Source organism: Mirounga leonina, unplaced genomic scaffold, assembly GCF_011800145.1.
Source record: "Mirounga leonina isolate KUSES-001 unplaced genomic scaffold, KU_Mleo_1.0 Mir_151, whole genome shotgun sequence".
In the NCBI taxonomy this organism is placed as follows: Eukaryota; Metazoa; Chordata; class Mammalia; order Carnivora; family Phocidae; genus Mirounga; species Mirounga leonina.
This window is the reverse complement of record NW_023270377.1, coordinates 9,489,805-9,505,074: the sequence shown is the minus strand read 5'-3', so window position 1 is coordinate 9,505,074 and position 15,270 is coordinate 9,489,805. Positions and strand designations below refer to the sequence as shown.

Sequence of the window (15,270 nt, the reverse complement as noted above, 5' to 3'; positions counted from 1 at the left end):
TTTTTTCTTTCTTTTTTTTTTTTTTTTTATTCTTATGTTAATCCCCATACATTACATCATTAGTTTTAGATGAAGTGTTCCATGATTCATTGCTTGTGCATAACACCCAGTGCTCCATGCAGAATGTGCCCTCCTCAATACCCACCACCAGGCCAACCCATCCTCCCACCCCCCTCCCCTCTAGAACCCTGTTTGATTTTCAGAGTCCATCGTCTCTCATGGTTCGTCTACCCCTCCGATTTCCCCCGCTTCATTCTTCCCCTCCCGCTACCTTCTTCTTTTTTTTTTCTTAACATATATTGCATTATTTGTTTCAGAGGTACAGATCTGAGATTCAACAGTCTTGCACAATTCACAGCGCTTACCAGAGCACATACCCTCCCCAGTGTCTATCACCCAGTCACCCCATCCCTCCCACCCCACCCCCCACTCCAGCAACCCTCAGTTTGTTTCCTGAGATTAAGAATTCCTCATATCAGTGAGATCATATGATACATGTCTTTCTCTGTTTGACTTATTTCACTCAACATAATACCCTCCAGTTCCATCCACGTCGTTGCAAATGGCAAGATCTCATTCCTTTTGATGGCTGCATAATATTCCATTGTATATATATACCACATCTTCTTTATCCATTCAACCAGATGGGTATTTTCTAATATGTTTATTATTTTCTTCCATTTGAAATTTAAGATTTATCATCACTGATTTTTTTTCTTGACTTTTTAAACACTTATTTTTTTTTTAATGCTGGTATTCATCCATGACATAGACACTGGAACACTGGCATTGTCATTTTCCTCTACTGTTGCAATAACTGACCAGTACTGTCATTGTGCTTCAGTAAGTGGATAAGGTCATGATAGTGACCCTGTAATCCTATGAAGTACTTAAAATGTATGGGCCGAAGGGATGAGAGATTAAAATCATTCGGGGAAAGTGGCTAAGAGCCACAGCAGTTTGAAGCAAGAAAGCCCAGACCAGAAGTGTCTCCATGAAAAGAGAGGCAATGTGATGGCTTCCAGGCATCCGGAAGGCGAGAGAACAAGGGTCTCATGGTTGGTTGCACATAAGAAGCAGTTTGTGGCAAAGTCTGTTCTTCAATGGAGTGGAAAACCAAAGCGTGTATTGTAGAGAAAAAGATCTGAATATCATCTTGCAACAAGACTCCATGAGAGCTGATGGTAGCCTATCATCCCACACATGACCTGAACAAGGCTGTAAACAATTTACTCTATGAACAAATTAGTAATGTGTGTCAGCTTTTAAGAAAACCATGTACATGTAGAGAGTCACTGAAGGGGTCAATTCAGGTATAAACTTCTAAGAATGAGGCCCTTTTTTAAAAACAGAGGTCTCCCTAACATAAACTCACCCCAGAGAAAGGCAAGTAACAAAAGGAAGAGGAGGAAGAAGCACGAAGCATCTCATGAAGGTAGGTCCAAAAACTTCTAGGGGATTCAGAGGGGCAGGGAGACACCACTTGCAGAGAGTGTGGTCAGTTGGAGCTTCACGAAGATGGTTCTCTCACAAGCCCTGCTGTGTCCGGGAGCGCAACCCCTGCTTCTCCCCTTACCAAGGAACAGCCTCCTTTATCTGAGGTCACCTTTTACTACCAACTGTGCAACTTCAAGAGGGACCTTCATGGAGAGGTAAAGGAGGAAGGAGAAGCCCAGTGCAGATGGTCAACCAAAAGTATAAGCTTTGGTTATCGGTGGGCAGTGGAGGCTACAGTCAGGTCACTTTCACATCCTAGGAGCAGCATTCTCCCTGAACAGATAAGACAGTCTTTGGCGTAGAGGGACATCTTGAGCAAAGATAGGGAAGAAGGGAAGCACATGTTCCTCTTCCAGTAGAAGGAATGGGCCAATAGGCTGAAATGCAGGAAGAAGAGTTAGAGAGGACAGATACATCAGCAGCCCGGAACAAATCAATCCATGATGTGTTGTTACATATAAAGTTTTATTGAAACCCAACCATGTCCGTTTTGTTATGTACTATCTATGGCTGTTTCCACACTACCTTGGAATAGTTACAACAGAGTATGTTCTACAAAACCTAAAATATTGCCTTGCCCTTTGCAAACACACACACACACACACACACACAAATTGCTGACCCCTGATACAGATCACGATGTATGTGTTTCTGAAATACTGTAAAATCTCACCCTAATAAGAAGATATTAATAGAAATAGAACTTGGTGGTAGGTCCTGTGTAAGAAAACTATCCAGTGTGGGAACTAAGGAATCCCTTTACATCCAGAGAACAATAATAGAAACCAATTCCAAACTTTTACTCATTCTGTGAATACATTAAAGGATTTAGGAGAAAATATTCAGTCAGCAACATTTGTCAGTTTTGCAGAGCGAGTAGCCAACCCATAAAAAGAGCACTACTGTTCTGAATGACTTGGGTGAAAAAGAAAAAAAGTAAACACATATGAACATTTCTACTTACCATGTTTGTTCATTTAAGAGTTGTCCCCTAAAAATACTACCATACCAAACTGCCCTAACAAACATTATTCTCTAAATAGTACATGGTTTTGATTGGAGATGGAGAAATAATTTGCAAGGACCCACTTTGTGCAATAGGAGAAAAAAAAAAGAACAGTCTTTGAATCTCAGGCAAGTGCAAAGCTGTTTCCACCTGTGTGTGCTAAGCAAAAGAGAGAAATGTACCTAGGTGCAGTGGGAGAGAAAGAAGGAGAAACTTTTATCATTCGGAATAGGTATTTTGCTTAAAACTGAAGGCGACCCTAACATAAATAAGAATTTGGAGAATAAGTGACATTTCTTAAGTATCTATACACTTATATGTCCTTTACCCCACCTTAACCCCCCACCCCCCAACACAAAGGCTTTTCTGAACCCTTAGGAATGTCTGATAAACTCTCAATTACTGAAGCAAACCATGGAAAGGAGGTCTATAGAATTATTAACACTGGAGTTAATTTATACTGACACTGGAATTAATTTATTCTGACTTACACATAATAAAATTAATCATTCCAATTTTAATTAATGCCCTTCTTTAAGACTCCTCTACTAAATAGAAGCTACATGGTGGAGGGGTGGAGCTGGCATCAAATTAATTAGTAACTTTGAATGTTCATTTAAGTTCTTGCTTTCATGTTAAAAAATGATGATATTAAATTTCAATTTGGAGAGCCCTTTTCTCTCCATTTAATACAGCTTGTCTTACTTCTTTAAAACATTCTATTTCCGTGTTGGTCAAGAAAACAAAACTATCTTGGAGGTAAAATAAATCCCTCAATTACCAGGAATGGAATTTAAAAGGCTGCCTCTAATCATCCAATGAAGTTTTTTTTAAAAAAAGGGGGAACATGACTCAGTAGGATAAGGACTTCATTCAAGCATTAATTGCTTTCAAAATCATCCAGCTTGATACTGTATTAACTGTTTAAAATGCCAAACCACATCATTGCTCAGTTGATCTTGGAAAGCTTCAAAAACCACAAACTAGAGCCCAAAGATAAAAGGTCAGTGAATTGGTTACTTCCAGAATGAGATCAACTTTTGAAAAGAAAACAGACTAGAAGAATGTGTTGGCCACATTCGCTTGACTTGATCAAAGTAGCTCTGGATATTAATTTGGGAGAGGGGGCAAATCACAAATGAGTAAGTAAGACATGAGCTTATCTGTAACGACATGAACTTTGGCTCCACTTCTTGCATTTACGAATAGGTCTCCAGCCTCACCGGGAGATATGGGCTGGGACAGGGGGAGAGAGGCATTGCCCAAAGTCTCAGACAGCACTACCAAGTGGGTCATGACATTGTTGTGCTAGTCTGACCAGCATCATAATCCTGGCTGTCCTACTGAACATCTCAGCCTCGGCCAACTTCTTCCCTAAACCTGTTTCTTTGCTGTAAAACAGCAATCCTATCAGTACTGACCTCAGGAATATTGTAACAATTAGTGGAGATAAGGCATGCAAAGGGCTTGGCCCACAGAAAAATGTTCTGTGAATATTAGTTTCTATTGTTTCTTTATTATCATTACTAATTAGTGTTATTGTTATTATTTAAAGTATTTCATTTGGTTGAAAGGAACTCATCCAACAGCCCAAGAACTCTTAGGTTCTACTTTGCTTTTGTTGTTGAATAACCAGCAGGACAGAAAAACTATTCCAAAATGCTTCCTTAATGTAGAGTAGTGGTTCTCAAATTTAAGCAAGGCTCAGAATCACTAGGAGAGCTTGTAAAAACATGGATGGCTGGGCCCCACTTCAGGGTGCCAGATTCAGTACATCCATGGGAGAGCCAATACCTTGTATTTCTACCAAGTTTCCAAGGGATTGATGCTGAAGATCTGGAAATCACCAGTTAGAGAACCACTGCTCTGGAATTTTATTCTGCCTAAGCATCTCTGATTTACAGGGAAAAGACACTGAGACTGACACATTTCTGGAGAAAACAAGAGAGAGAACGGATGAATTTGCATCATCTCCTTAACAGCCACAAGCAAGAAGACAAGCACAAACCCATTTGTTAATCAATGCCAATGCAATGTGGGGTCCATGGGAGGGTTCAAAGCCAACCATGGAAAGGGGATATGTTAGACTCCTAGAACCAGACTGAGAAATAGGAGAAGAGGACAAGCAACAAATTCAAAACAAACCTTGTGAGTGATGATCTCTTAAGCTCCATCTGCAAATATATTCAAAGAGAAGGTCATGCTGCTCAGTAACGATGAAACCTAAGTCACCTGATCCTTCAATGAATTATTTCAAGAAGTTGAAACCTCATTTGAACTAGATGGCTTACCTCATTTATAATGTAGTTCTGACTACCTTTATACAAATTGCATTTTTTGTAGCATTAATTTACAACATTTCATGATTAAATTGCACGTAAGAGCACAGGTAAGCACTCATAAAACAGAGACACAAAAGGTAACAATTGCATTGCAATCCAACTCAACCTATATTCCTGGCAATATGGTACTCCTAAAATAAGCCCTGGGAACTCTAGGTGGGAGTTCTATTTTCATCTGGACTAAAGACGCAACCCTGAACAATTTAACCCTGCTGGATAATATTTCACCTGGCAACAACCCAAATCCATTCAACCTAAAAATATGTTATTAGAAGAGAAAAAAATGCAAGGTAGGTAAGGCTTCACATTTTCACTGCTACAGATACAGATAAACTGCCGATTATTTCCCAAATCACTTCATCCTGGAGACATCCTGGACATAAAAATGAATAGTGAGTAATATCAAATTCCATTCCTGAAGTTTCCTAATTCCAGAAATGTTTTATAAATAAAGCTAATCCCCTGAGACAGCCTGTAAAGAAATGATGTATGGTATTAAAGAAAAAAAAAAAGCTTGGGAGTTGGCGAATGTGATATCCTTTTCACAGAACTTCTCAATTTACTAAATTGTAAAGTACAGGCCTGTTTAACTTTGTTCGGCTCAGAAGTTCACAAAGTATTAGTAGCAGAAAATCCTGTTTTCATGTTCATGGTGTATCTCCCCCAGATATAAAGTTCTGGGTTGACAGATTATTCTTTTCTTTCAATACTTAAAAGAAGTTATTGCCATAATCTCCTTCGCTCCATTATTTCGCTCCAGGTTTCTCCTATCTGGGATTTGCTAAGTTTCTTGGAACTGTAAATTTAATATTTTCAGGGGTACCTGGGTTGTTCAGTCAGTTAAGCGTCTGACTCTTGATTTCAGTTCAGGTCATGATCTCAGGATTGTGAGATCAAGCCCCGCATTGGACTCTGCGCTGGGCATGGAGACTGCGTAAGATTCTGTCTCTCTCTCTCCCTCTCCCTCTCACCTTCCCCCCCACTCCACCCATCCCCTCCACTCACACACTATCTCTCTACAAAAAAAAACTGATATTTTTCACTAAATTTGGGAAATTTTATGATTTGTTGAATTTTCCTGCCCCGGTCTCTTTCTTCTCTTCTTGGGACTACAATTACACATGTATTCTGTACTGTTGATGTGTCCCACAAGTTGCTGAGTCTCTGTTAAGCTTTCTTAGTCTTTTCTTTTTTTTCTTCTATGTTCTTCAAATGAATTGATACCTACTGATCTTTTTTCAAGTTCACTGACCCTTTCTTCTTTCTTCTTCAATCTGTGGTTAAGTCCATAGAGCAAAATTTTCCATTTTAGATATTTCACTTTTCAGTTCTAGAGTTTCCGTCTGGTTCTATGTATGGTTGCCATTTCCCTATTGAGATTCTCTATTGTTCACTCCTTATAACAAAAACTTTCTTTTTTTTTTGAAATGAAAAATTTCATTTTTCATTTTTGTAGTAGCTACTTTAAAGTGTTTTCCTACTATTCTGACAACTGTGTCTCCTTGGGGGTCTGTTTTTATTGAATCCTCTTCCCTTGGCTATATATTACATTTTCCCACCAGATTTTTTTTTTTTACACTGAACATGTTAGATGACACATTTTAGGACTCTGGATTCTGCTGTCATTCTCAGATAACAGGAATGTTGACTTTTTGCTTTAAAAAGCTGGTAAGTTACTGAGTAATCACCTTGAACATGCGGAGGCTTTCGTAGGATGGGTCTATTTCAGATTTGCCCTCAGATGAAGGAAAAAATTTATTTTACCCAGAAATAAAGCCTACAAAATACTGCTTACCTAGCCACAGAAAATCTGAATTTTGCACAGATAAAACAGGAGGAAAATCATTCTTTATGGGAGCACAGGTTTTCAAGATGTCTAGTTCTTCCAGTATAATCCCAAAAGATACTCAAACGATACTTATCAGAGGAGTTGGTGAGCTTTTAGGCATTACAAAATTCACAGCATGCATAAATCAAGTTTTATTTTTCTCAAATGGGTAGAAAAGTTTTAATAACTGGCCTAAATGTCCAAATCAAAATCAAAATACCTTACAATGTATCTGCTACATTTAAAATAGAATCATTTCCTATTTTTTCAATAATTTTCCCATAAGAGTTATGATTTTTCAAAAATCAAGTATAAGAATATGTTTGCACGTAATACAGACCTGACTTGATTCCATCTTTACCACTTTTGGCAAACTCTTAACCTCTATAAGCATCTGTTTCCTTGCCAGTAGAATATCTGTAACAACAGGTACCCCTTTAGGACAATAGCAGGTAGAGAGTTATTGTTCAGTAAATAGTTATTTTTAAAGGCAGAGATCTCTGCCTTAGATCATGAGGTAGAAAAAAATTTAATCCAACAAGTAAAATATAGTTTTCCTGCTCTGCCTAATTAGAGGCCAGCTAAAATCAAAACTCACACCACTTGCTGTGACTCACGTACTCCACATAACAACCAGAACTGCATGCCCACAAGCAAAAATAGTTACAGGTCTGAAAGGACGACTTGTGATTCTGCCCCCACCCTATCCCACTGCCACCTGAAATATGCCCCTTCTGTTACAGATCCCAGCAGCCTCCATATGTAGCGTGATGCTCCACTCAGCTGCCCAGACTGGAAACCTCAATATCATCCTTCATATTCTCTCTCCTCCCTAACCTGCAGTCAATCCATTCTGCAGCTTAACTGTTGCTCACACCTCTGCCACCTCCTCACCCCCAACAGTCACTGTTTTGCATGATATCTTCATCCCCTTTTTTCTGCACCATTTCCAACAGCCTCCTCATTTCCCTGCTTTTAATTCATCTTCTATGTCACTGCCAGAATAATATTCCTAAAAACAATACATCTGCATCCTTCATCTCCTGCAAGCTGCCAGGGGGTTCCCAATGCCTAACAGACAGAGTCCATGCTCAGAGATAGCCCATATGAGACCCTTCCTTCCCAATCAAGCCTCAGCTACATGTTAGCTTCTACGTTCCTTCACCCCAGTTCCCCCCACCTCACCTTCCAGCCTCACGTGGTGTGCTCACTCTTGTCTGGACAAGCCCAAGTTCCCAGCTCTGCATATGTTCTTACATGTGCCTAGGGTAAGCTTCTCTACCTAGCCAACGCCTGTTCATCCTTAAATAGCTTACATCCCCTCCTCAGTGAAGGGTTCCCATCTAGGACAGGGCTCACAACTGCCCCTCTCTATTGGATTACAGTACCATTCCACTGTGCCATAATTACATGTTCATGTATCTATTATGTTCTCAAGACTATGAGTTCCCAGAAGACAAAGACAATATCTAAGATAGTATCTGGCTCATAGTAGGTGCTCAATAAACATTTATTGAGTTACTAAATGAATATCAGCCTTACATTTCTGTGGCTAACATTCTACAGATATGCAGTATTTGGATATTAAAGCCCAGAAATTAAAAATAAGAATGAACAAAATACTGGCCTCAGTGCAAATTCCACCCCCCAAGGACAACAATCAAACAAGGAGACTCAGTATTAATCATAATTATAATCATCTTTTTCTGCATTCCTCCAACACCAAGAAAATTGAAAATCTTTTCTTTTTACAAGATCAAGGTCACATCTATACTGGTCAAAGCCCAATTTAGCAACTCTCAACTTTTCCTAGATCCTACATTTTATTTATAATTCTTTCTTTTCAGATCACATAAAGTTTAAAAAAAATGTAAGGAAAGATTAACATTGGATACTTTAATCACAAACTCACGTTTGGCATTGGGTCTTGGCAGAAAGCCCCACATGTATTTTCTCTGAGACTAAATTACTCATTTCTAATACAAACATAAGAATAAAGCAAAAACCAGCATTGTGTAAACAAAATATGTTACTTTCTAGTTCTCAACAGAAAATTAGTGCAAACTCATTTAACCACCATATCAGTGAGACTTGGGATCTTAGTGTAAGGCAGAGAAATCAGGGATCCTTGTCAAGCATTCACAATCCAAAAAAACCTCTACTCAGTAGCCTTTTTCCATTCAAACTTTTTTCTTCCCAAACTTTCATGTATCATTGTTTTTCAAATACAGAACCAAGTATCCCTGATTCTTAATTGTCATCCAAACAATTGCAACCAGCTGTGAAAACTAGCACTGGAATCAAGTCTGTCTGTAGAGCAGCCCCTCAAAGCTACCAAGCGTGATTGTTTTCACAAACAAATATTCGTGACCCCCTTTCCCAAAATTCTGATTCTGCCAACCACCTCTTAAAAAAAAAAAAAAGATTCAACCCTACAAAATCCTTTAATAGTTCTTCATTTTAACTCAATCAAAATTATGCAACCTCTCCTAAGGAACTAATTATCTTCTCTCCCATTGATCTGTATTTAGTTACCCAAATAATGCACTTACTGCAAATACGGAATATCTTTTTCCATCCCTGTAATATCAACACATTGTCTAATCAGCAAAAGTAACTCTCCACTCTTTTCAAAGCGAAACTACATCCTCTTTCCTTCTCAGCTTCCTCATAAGAACCTCATTTCCCAGATTTCCCATCAGAAACTTCCTACAAAATCCTCCCCAATCTGTGTTTTGCTTCTGGCAACGTAGGTATGACATCTGCCATGGCATTAGTCACTTTGGTGCTTACAGAGGTAGGGAAACCATCCTGGAGAACCTCAAAACTCCAGGACCAGAAGTTTCAGGTATTATAAACAGAATGTTACTTGTTTTTCAATTGTCTAAGGTCAAAATCCCACATATAGATCTGTCGTGTAACAAATTCCATCTCTGCCAGTAGGCATGTTTTTCTTTACACTTAAAAGAGCTGTCCAAACTAATTATGGCATTTTGCATCTCCTCCTTGACAGCACTCTCAAAAGCCCACCTGTGGTTTGAAACTCTTCTGCATGACTAAGTCCCTCGCACTGCTTTTGCTCTGAATTCAGTTTGGAACACATGACTTCATAAAGCTTCTCCCGTGGACATATGCCTCTCTATCCCAAGGAGGGCCAAGATGAAAATGATGTTTCTTGTAACACCCCAAGCTTCCTGGTAAATGCCACAGGTGTCTATAAATGCTCATGGACAAGGGAGAAAGGCAATTTGTTTTGCTTTGCCTAATTTCTCTCTCAAAACTTTTCACTAACAGTAATAATCCTGAAGGTATGGAAATGTTACTCATTTTAACCAGTCTATGTTTGCGGATCCTACAAATATCCTGACAAATTCTTAACAACTACCTAGAGCACAAAACTGCAGTGCTACCTACCAGGAAAATCAGCATTGGAGGCCTCAGAGGGCAATACCACTCCTTTAATTAGCTGACTGCTAAATAATACTTCAACCTATTTTCCAGTTTACAAAACACTTTTTTTTTCCTACACTTGGTAGAACTCTAGTATTAGACTCATTTTACAGAATGAGGAAACTGAGGCTCAGAAGTTTGTGTGACTTGCCCAAGGTCATAGTGAAACCACCTAGTGGGGCTGAAACTTCGATGAAACTCACATGAAAACATCCTGATTCCCAGGCTCATCCCTTCTTCATCATACCAGGCTCACTTGGGCCCAAGGAATATTTAAGTCCTTCTTATCATGCATCCCTCTACATTTTGGTTCCAGTTTGTCTGGTTGTTGGTTTCCTTTGGTGTTTTGATTGGTTTGTTTTGCAGACCAAACTGTGACAGGGACTTCATCAGGTGACCATGGACAAATGAGTGATTTGTTCTCTTTTCTGTAGGAATGCAATCCAAATTTGCATACGATAGCCATCACTGAGTCCTGCCCAGGCTAGCTGGAGTTTAGAGAGCTGGAAGACCTCACCTGTGGCAATTCCAAGTAGAACACTTTCCATTCAAGTGACGATCAAGCATCCCTCAGATTCACATTAGCCAGAGCGCCAGTAGTCAACACAGCCCACCGAAAGGAAATCACCCTTCGTACTTCAGAGCCTCCAGATCATGAAACAACATGACCAGGGGAACTACGCAAGCCAATACAATCATCATTCGCATCACATCTAAAAGGAAACAACTGAAGATCGTACAAGATGCCTACAGGGTCCATTTTCAAGTTCCTGAGTTCTGCTGCACAGAAACATGCACACGTAATTGAGGAGTTAAGCTCTGCTACTTACATACCGGTCTGACAGTAAACAAGCTGGAAGTCAGTTCCTCTATTTATGTTGTGCTGTGGGCACCCACACCCATTTATTATCTGTGGGACCGAACACGCCACAAACCTTAGTGGCAATAAATAGTTCCAAAGGAGGAACCATCCGCTGAACAAGTGAAAACATGAGTGGATTCCAAAAAGTACAAAGCTTTGCTAAACAAAACTCACCAGGCAGAAGGAGCCCTTTTAGAACCGGCTCCGAATCCTTCAACTGAAGCAAAATGTTTTCGGCAACTGGAAATCGTTAAAATCTCCTATTTTCTGATTATCGCAAGTGCTTACCTCTGCACATCCGGTCTCCAGCTTGGTCTGTCAGAACAAGAAACCTCCTAAGGAAAGCCGGCTCTCACCATCTTTTCAGACCAATTTAGCAATTTGCAAAACGGAGAAGGTTTGCCATGACAGAGGAGAAAGGAGGGTACCCTCAGCATGTGAAGTCCCCCAAAGTACAGACACTGACACACCAACTCAAGGACAGAAACAGAATCCTGCTCAGAATAAGAAAACTTCTACCCTGGGAAAACAGAAAGAAAAAGAAGAAAAAGAAAAAAAAAAAAAAAAGGCCAGAGAATTTCTACAGTCAGTGTGTATATACGTGACAAACTAAATACAAAGCTCCACAGAGGAACAAAAATTCAAGAGTGAGGATTCTTAGAGAACACACTGTATCCTGTAGGATTAGCTTCAGTTGCGAATGAAAGAAACAGCAAAACAGCCGTTTAAAGAAGACAGATGTTTATTTCTCTCTCACATAAATGAAGTCTGGGATAAGCAGCCGAGGGCTGGTGTGGCAGCTCCCAGGCATCAAGGTCCGAGCTGCCTCTCCCTCTGTACCCCGTCCTTAGCACAGGGCTCCCCCAAGATGGTCTAACCTTCAACCATTACATCCATATTCCCACCAGAAAAGAGCAAGAAGGGGCAGAGAAGCAGGTACCCTCCCTTTCAGACTCCTGTTCACATCCCACTGGCTACCACGAACTTGTTATGTGGCCATTAACTAGCTGGAAGGGAACCTGAAAATCGTAAAATAGGCACTCCCAACTGGCATTCGCAATTGTGCAAAGAGAAATATTCCATAGCTCGAGAGACTTCAAGGCCGTGCCAGCCATGTGTCCATCAAACAAATATTTATGGACTGCATCCTCTTGCCAGGCACTGGGCTCCGCACTGGGTGTGTGGGGAGGAACAGAACAGAACAGCCCCTGCCCTCAGGCTTCAGACAGTTCAGGGACCACCATCCCCCAAACCAGGAGAAATGGCCTTTGCAAACACGTCTATGTAACGTGTTTTGTTTAGCATTTTATTCTGAAATAATCTCAGATTTACCCAAACATAGCAAGAATAGTTGTACCCTTTACCAGATCTACCAACCATCAACATTGGACCACGTTTCCTTTATGATATATTCTTGCTCTCATTCATTCATTTTCTCCCATCTTCCCTTCTCCTTTCCCCTTCCTCCCCACTCCCATCTCTCTTTCTCCCCTCCTCCCTCCCTCCTTCCTTCTTCTCCCTCTCCATCTCCCTCATCCCTCACTCCCTGCCTCCTCACCCTCTCACTCTTTCCCTCTCTCTCCCTCCCCCTTTCTCCTCCCTACTTCCCTCACATGCATTTGAGACTAAGATACAGACTACAGATGTCACCCCACTTCACATCTAAAATGTTCAGTTACATATTTCTCAAGAACAAGAACACTCTCTTGCATAACTGTCGTAAAAGTATATCACCAACCATGTCAATGAAGTCCTTTAGAGCAATTCTTTTCCTGGCCGAGAATCCAATTCAAGATCATGCACTGCACTCGGTTGTCCTGTCTGGAACAGTGTCTTGGCTTTTGTCTTTCTTGGCACTGAAATTTTTTAAGAGCACAAGCCAGTTATTTGGTAGAGTACATCTCCCAAAACAGGAATACCATTCAAGTGGTACTGCCCAGTGCACCATATCAGGAGACACCCGATAATGGTTTGCCCAATTTGGGTGATGCCAACTTTGATTATTTGTTTAAGGTGATGCCCACTTGATTTCTTCACTGAAAAGTTGCAATTTTCCCTTTCTTCAATTGATATCTGTGGAGACATACTTTGAGATTATGTGACTATCCTGTTCCAAATCAAACATCCACCCACCAGTTTTAGTGTTCTCTAGTGATTCTTGCCTGAACCAATTATTATGATCATTGCAAAATGGTGAGCTTCTAGCTCCATCATTCTTGCCTTATTCATTAGTTGACATTGTGTAATAAGGAAGAGCTTTCCTTCCTCGCCTATTTATTTGTTTGTATCAGTTTATATCAGAATAGCCTCATAGATTCTTATTTTATTCAATGGGCTATAATCCACAACAGCTATTACTTATTTTGAGGGTCAATGTGTACCCTATTTGGTCAATGGAAATCAAGCTGGCTTCTGTTTCCTTTTGAAATAATCTTTTTTCTTTCTTTCTTTCTTTCTTTTTTTTTTTTTTTTTTTTAGAATTTCTTTGCTTTAGAGCACAACAAATAATGTGTTTAGCAATCCTGGACGCCTCCAAGTTTCTTGAAGATGCTCAACTAGAGAGCATTTCATCTTACATAAGGAAAAGCAACCTAAACATTTCTCCCATCTAAAACTCAACCATTACCAAGAAACAGATGTAACGCTAAGGAAAACAGATTCTACATTTTATATTTTAATTATTGTTTTTATGAATAGCTCTGAGTGTTGACATCTCTTGTATTACTGAAATTAAATATAACAGATAATATTCCTACAGTAAGCAGGTAATAACTTAGCTACAAGATAAATACAATGTATGATATTTTGACTTAAATGTCAAAGAGATCCAGGATATATTCTAAAGAACTTAATACAGACTCATAGAATTGTTTGCTTCCTCATTAAAAGTTGGCTCTAAAGACAAATACAAGTGTTTCTCTCTCCCCCTCCCTCCACCCCCCCACCTCCCCTCCACCTTAATGCAAAAGTCAAACTCTACTCTTAGCATCCTCACTGATTTATAATGACATGTATGCCATACTACCTCTCTCTCCTTTCCTTCCAAAGAAATTAAGGGATGACAAATACATTATAAAATATCATGCATTTACTGAACTCTATAGAAATAAATATGTTCACTGGGCTTGCATTGTGCTCCTAGCTTTATATCCCACGTATTATGCCAGGTGCAAAGGACATACAAGGAGGAATAAAGACCCAGTCCCCAGCCCCTAGGGCTTAGAGGCTTCTAGAACATGGAAGTCCACAAGTAATTCTAACAAAAAGAAAAACTAGAATGAGCTAAGCAGGATGACTGCATTGTAAGAACTGAGGACACTTAGAAAAAAGGTATGATTCACTGCACTTGGAGTTAAGGCAGAAGAAGGGTAGTTTCATCTGTTACGGAAGGAGGGCAATCCCCTCGGCAGAACATACAAGTGATGAAGGATATTTCAAACTAAGGAAACATTAGTAAAGGCATCGAACATAAAAACACACAAAATGTGGGAAATGGTCCAGGATGCACTAAAAGATGTAGAGAGATGAAGATGGTACCTGACTTTGAACCCAAGCATCAAAGCAACTCTTTAGCATCTGATAAGGACAGATCTTTACAAACACTGGCCACAGAAGGGAGGAAAGGAAATCTGCCTAATCACCAACATTTTTGTTCATTTGGCCTCGTTCCATACAATCTTCTCACATCCAATGTGCAAAAGACTGCAGAAAGAGAAGAAAGAACAAGCAGTATCAACTAAATAACATTTTCCCAAATAAGAAATTAGCCAAATAGCATCTGTCCAAACAAACATAAAAATTCTAAACTTCTGAACACTTAGATGAGATTTTTATTTTAATCACAAAGAAAGTCTCCCTCTCTTAGTAATCCTGGCAATTTTCAACACATGCCATTGCACAACATGCTCTTATTAAAAGATGGGCTGGAAAACCATCTGAGATCATGTGGGACCAGCATCAATTGATGGCTCATGTCAGAGGACTGTGTCAATTAAAATATCTGCTCTTGGGGCGCCTGGCTGGCTCAATCGTTAAGCGTCTGCCTTCGGTTCAGGTCATGATCTCAGGGTCCTGGGATTGAGCCCCACGTTGTGCTCTCTGCTCAGCGGGCAGTCTGCTTCTCCCTCTCCCACTCCCCCCCTCCCACTCGTGCTCTCTCTCAAATAAATAAATAAAATCTTAAAAAAAAAATCTGCTCTCCCAACCGATATATGGTCACACATAGTCCTCATCTCTTAGATGTCAGCATTCCCCTGGATAGAACTTGAAGGGAAGCTTTTGTGTT

General features: G+C 39.9%; 1 protein-coding gene across 2 annotated transcripts in view; it reads right to left on the bottom strand.

Annotated features, from left to right (window-relative positions):
- The window catches only part of PID1 (phosphotyrosine interaction domain containing 1), a 224,775-nt gene that overhangs the window by 190,012 nt on the left and 19,493 nt on the right, over positions 1–15,270 (bottom strand). The window contains exon 2 of one of the 2 annotated variants that reach the window (XM_035006944.1): positions 12,724–12,841. The exons of the other annotated variant lie outside the window; for it this stretch is intronic. Coding sequence (XP_034862835.1) covers positions 12,724–12,726 — 3 coding nt within the window. The 5' untranslated portion in view covers positions 12,727–12,841. The remainder of the gene's footprint in view (positions 1–12,723; positions 12,842–15,270) is intronic. 2 annotated transcript variants of the gene reach the window in all.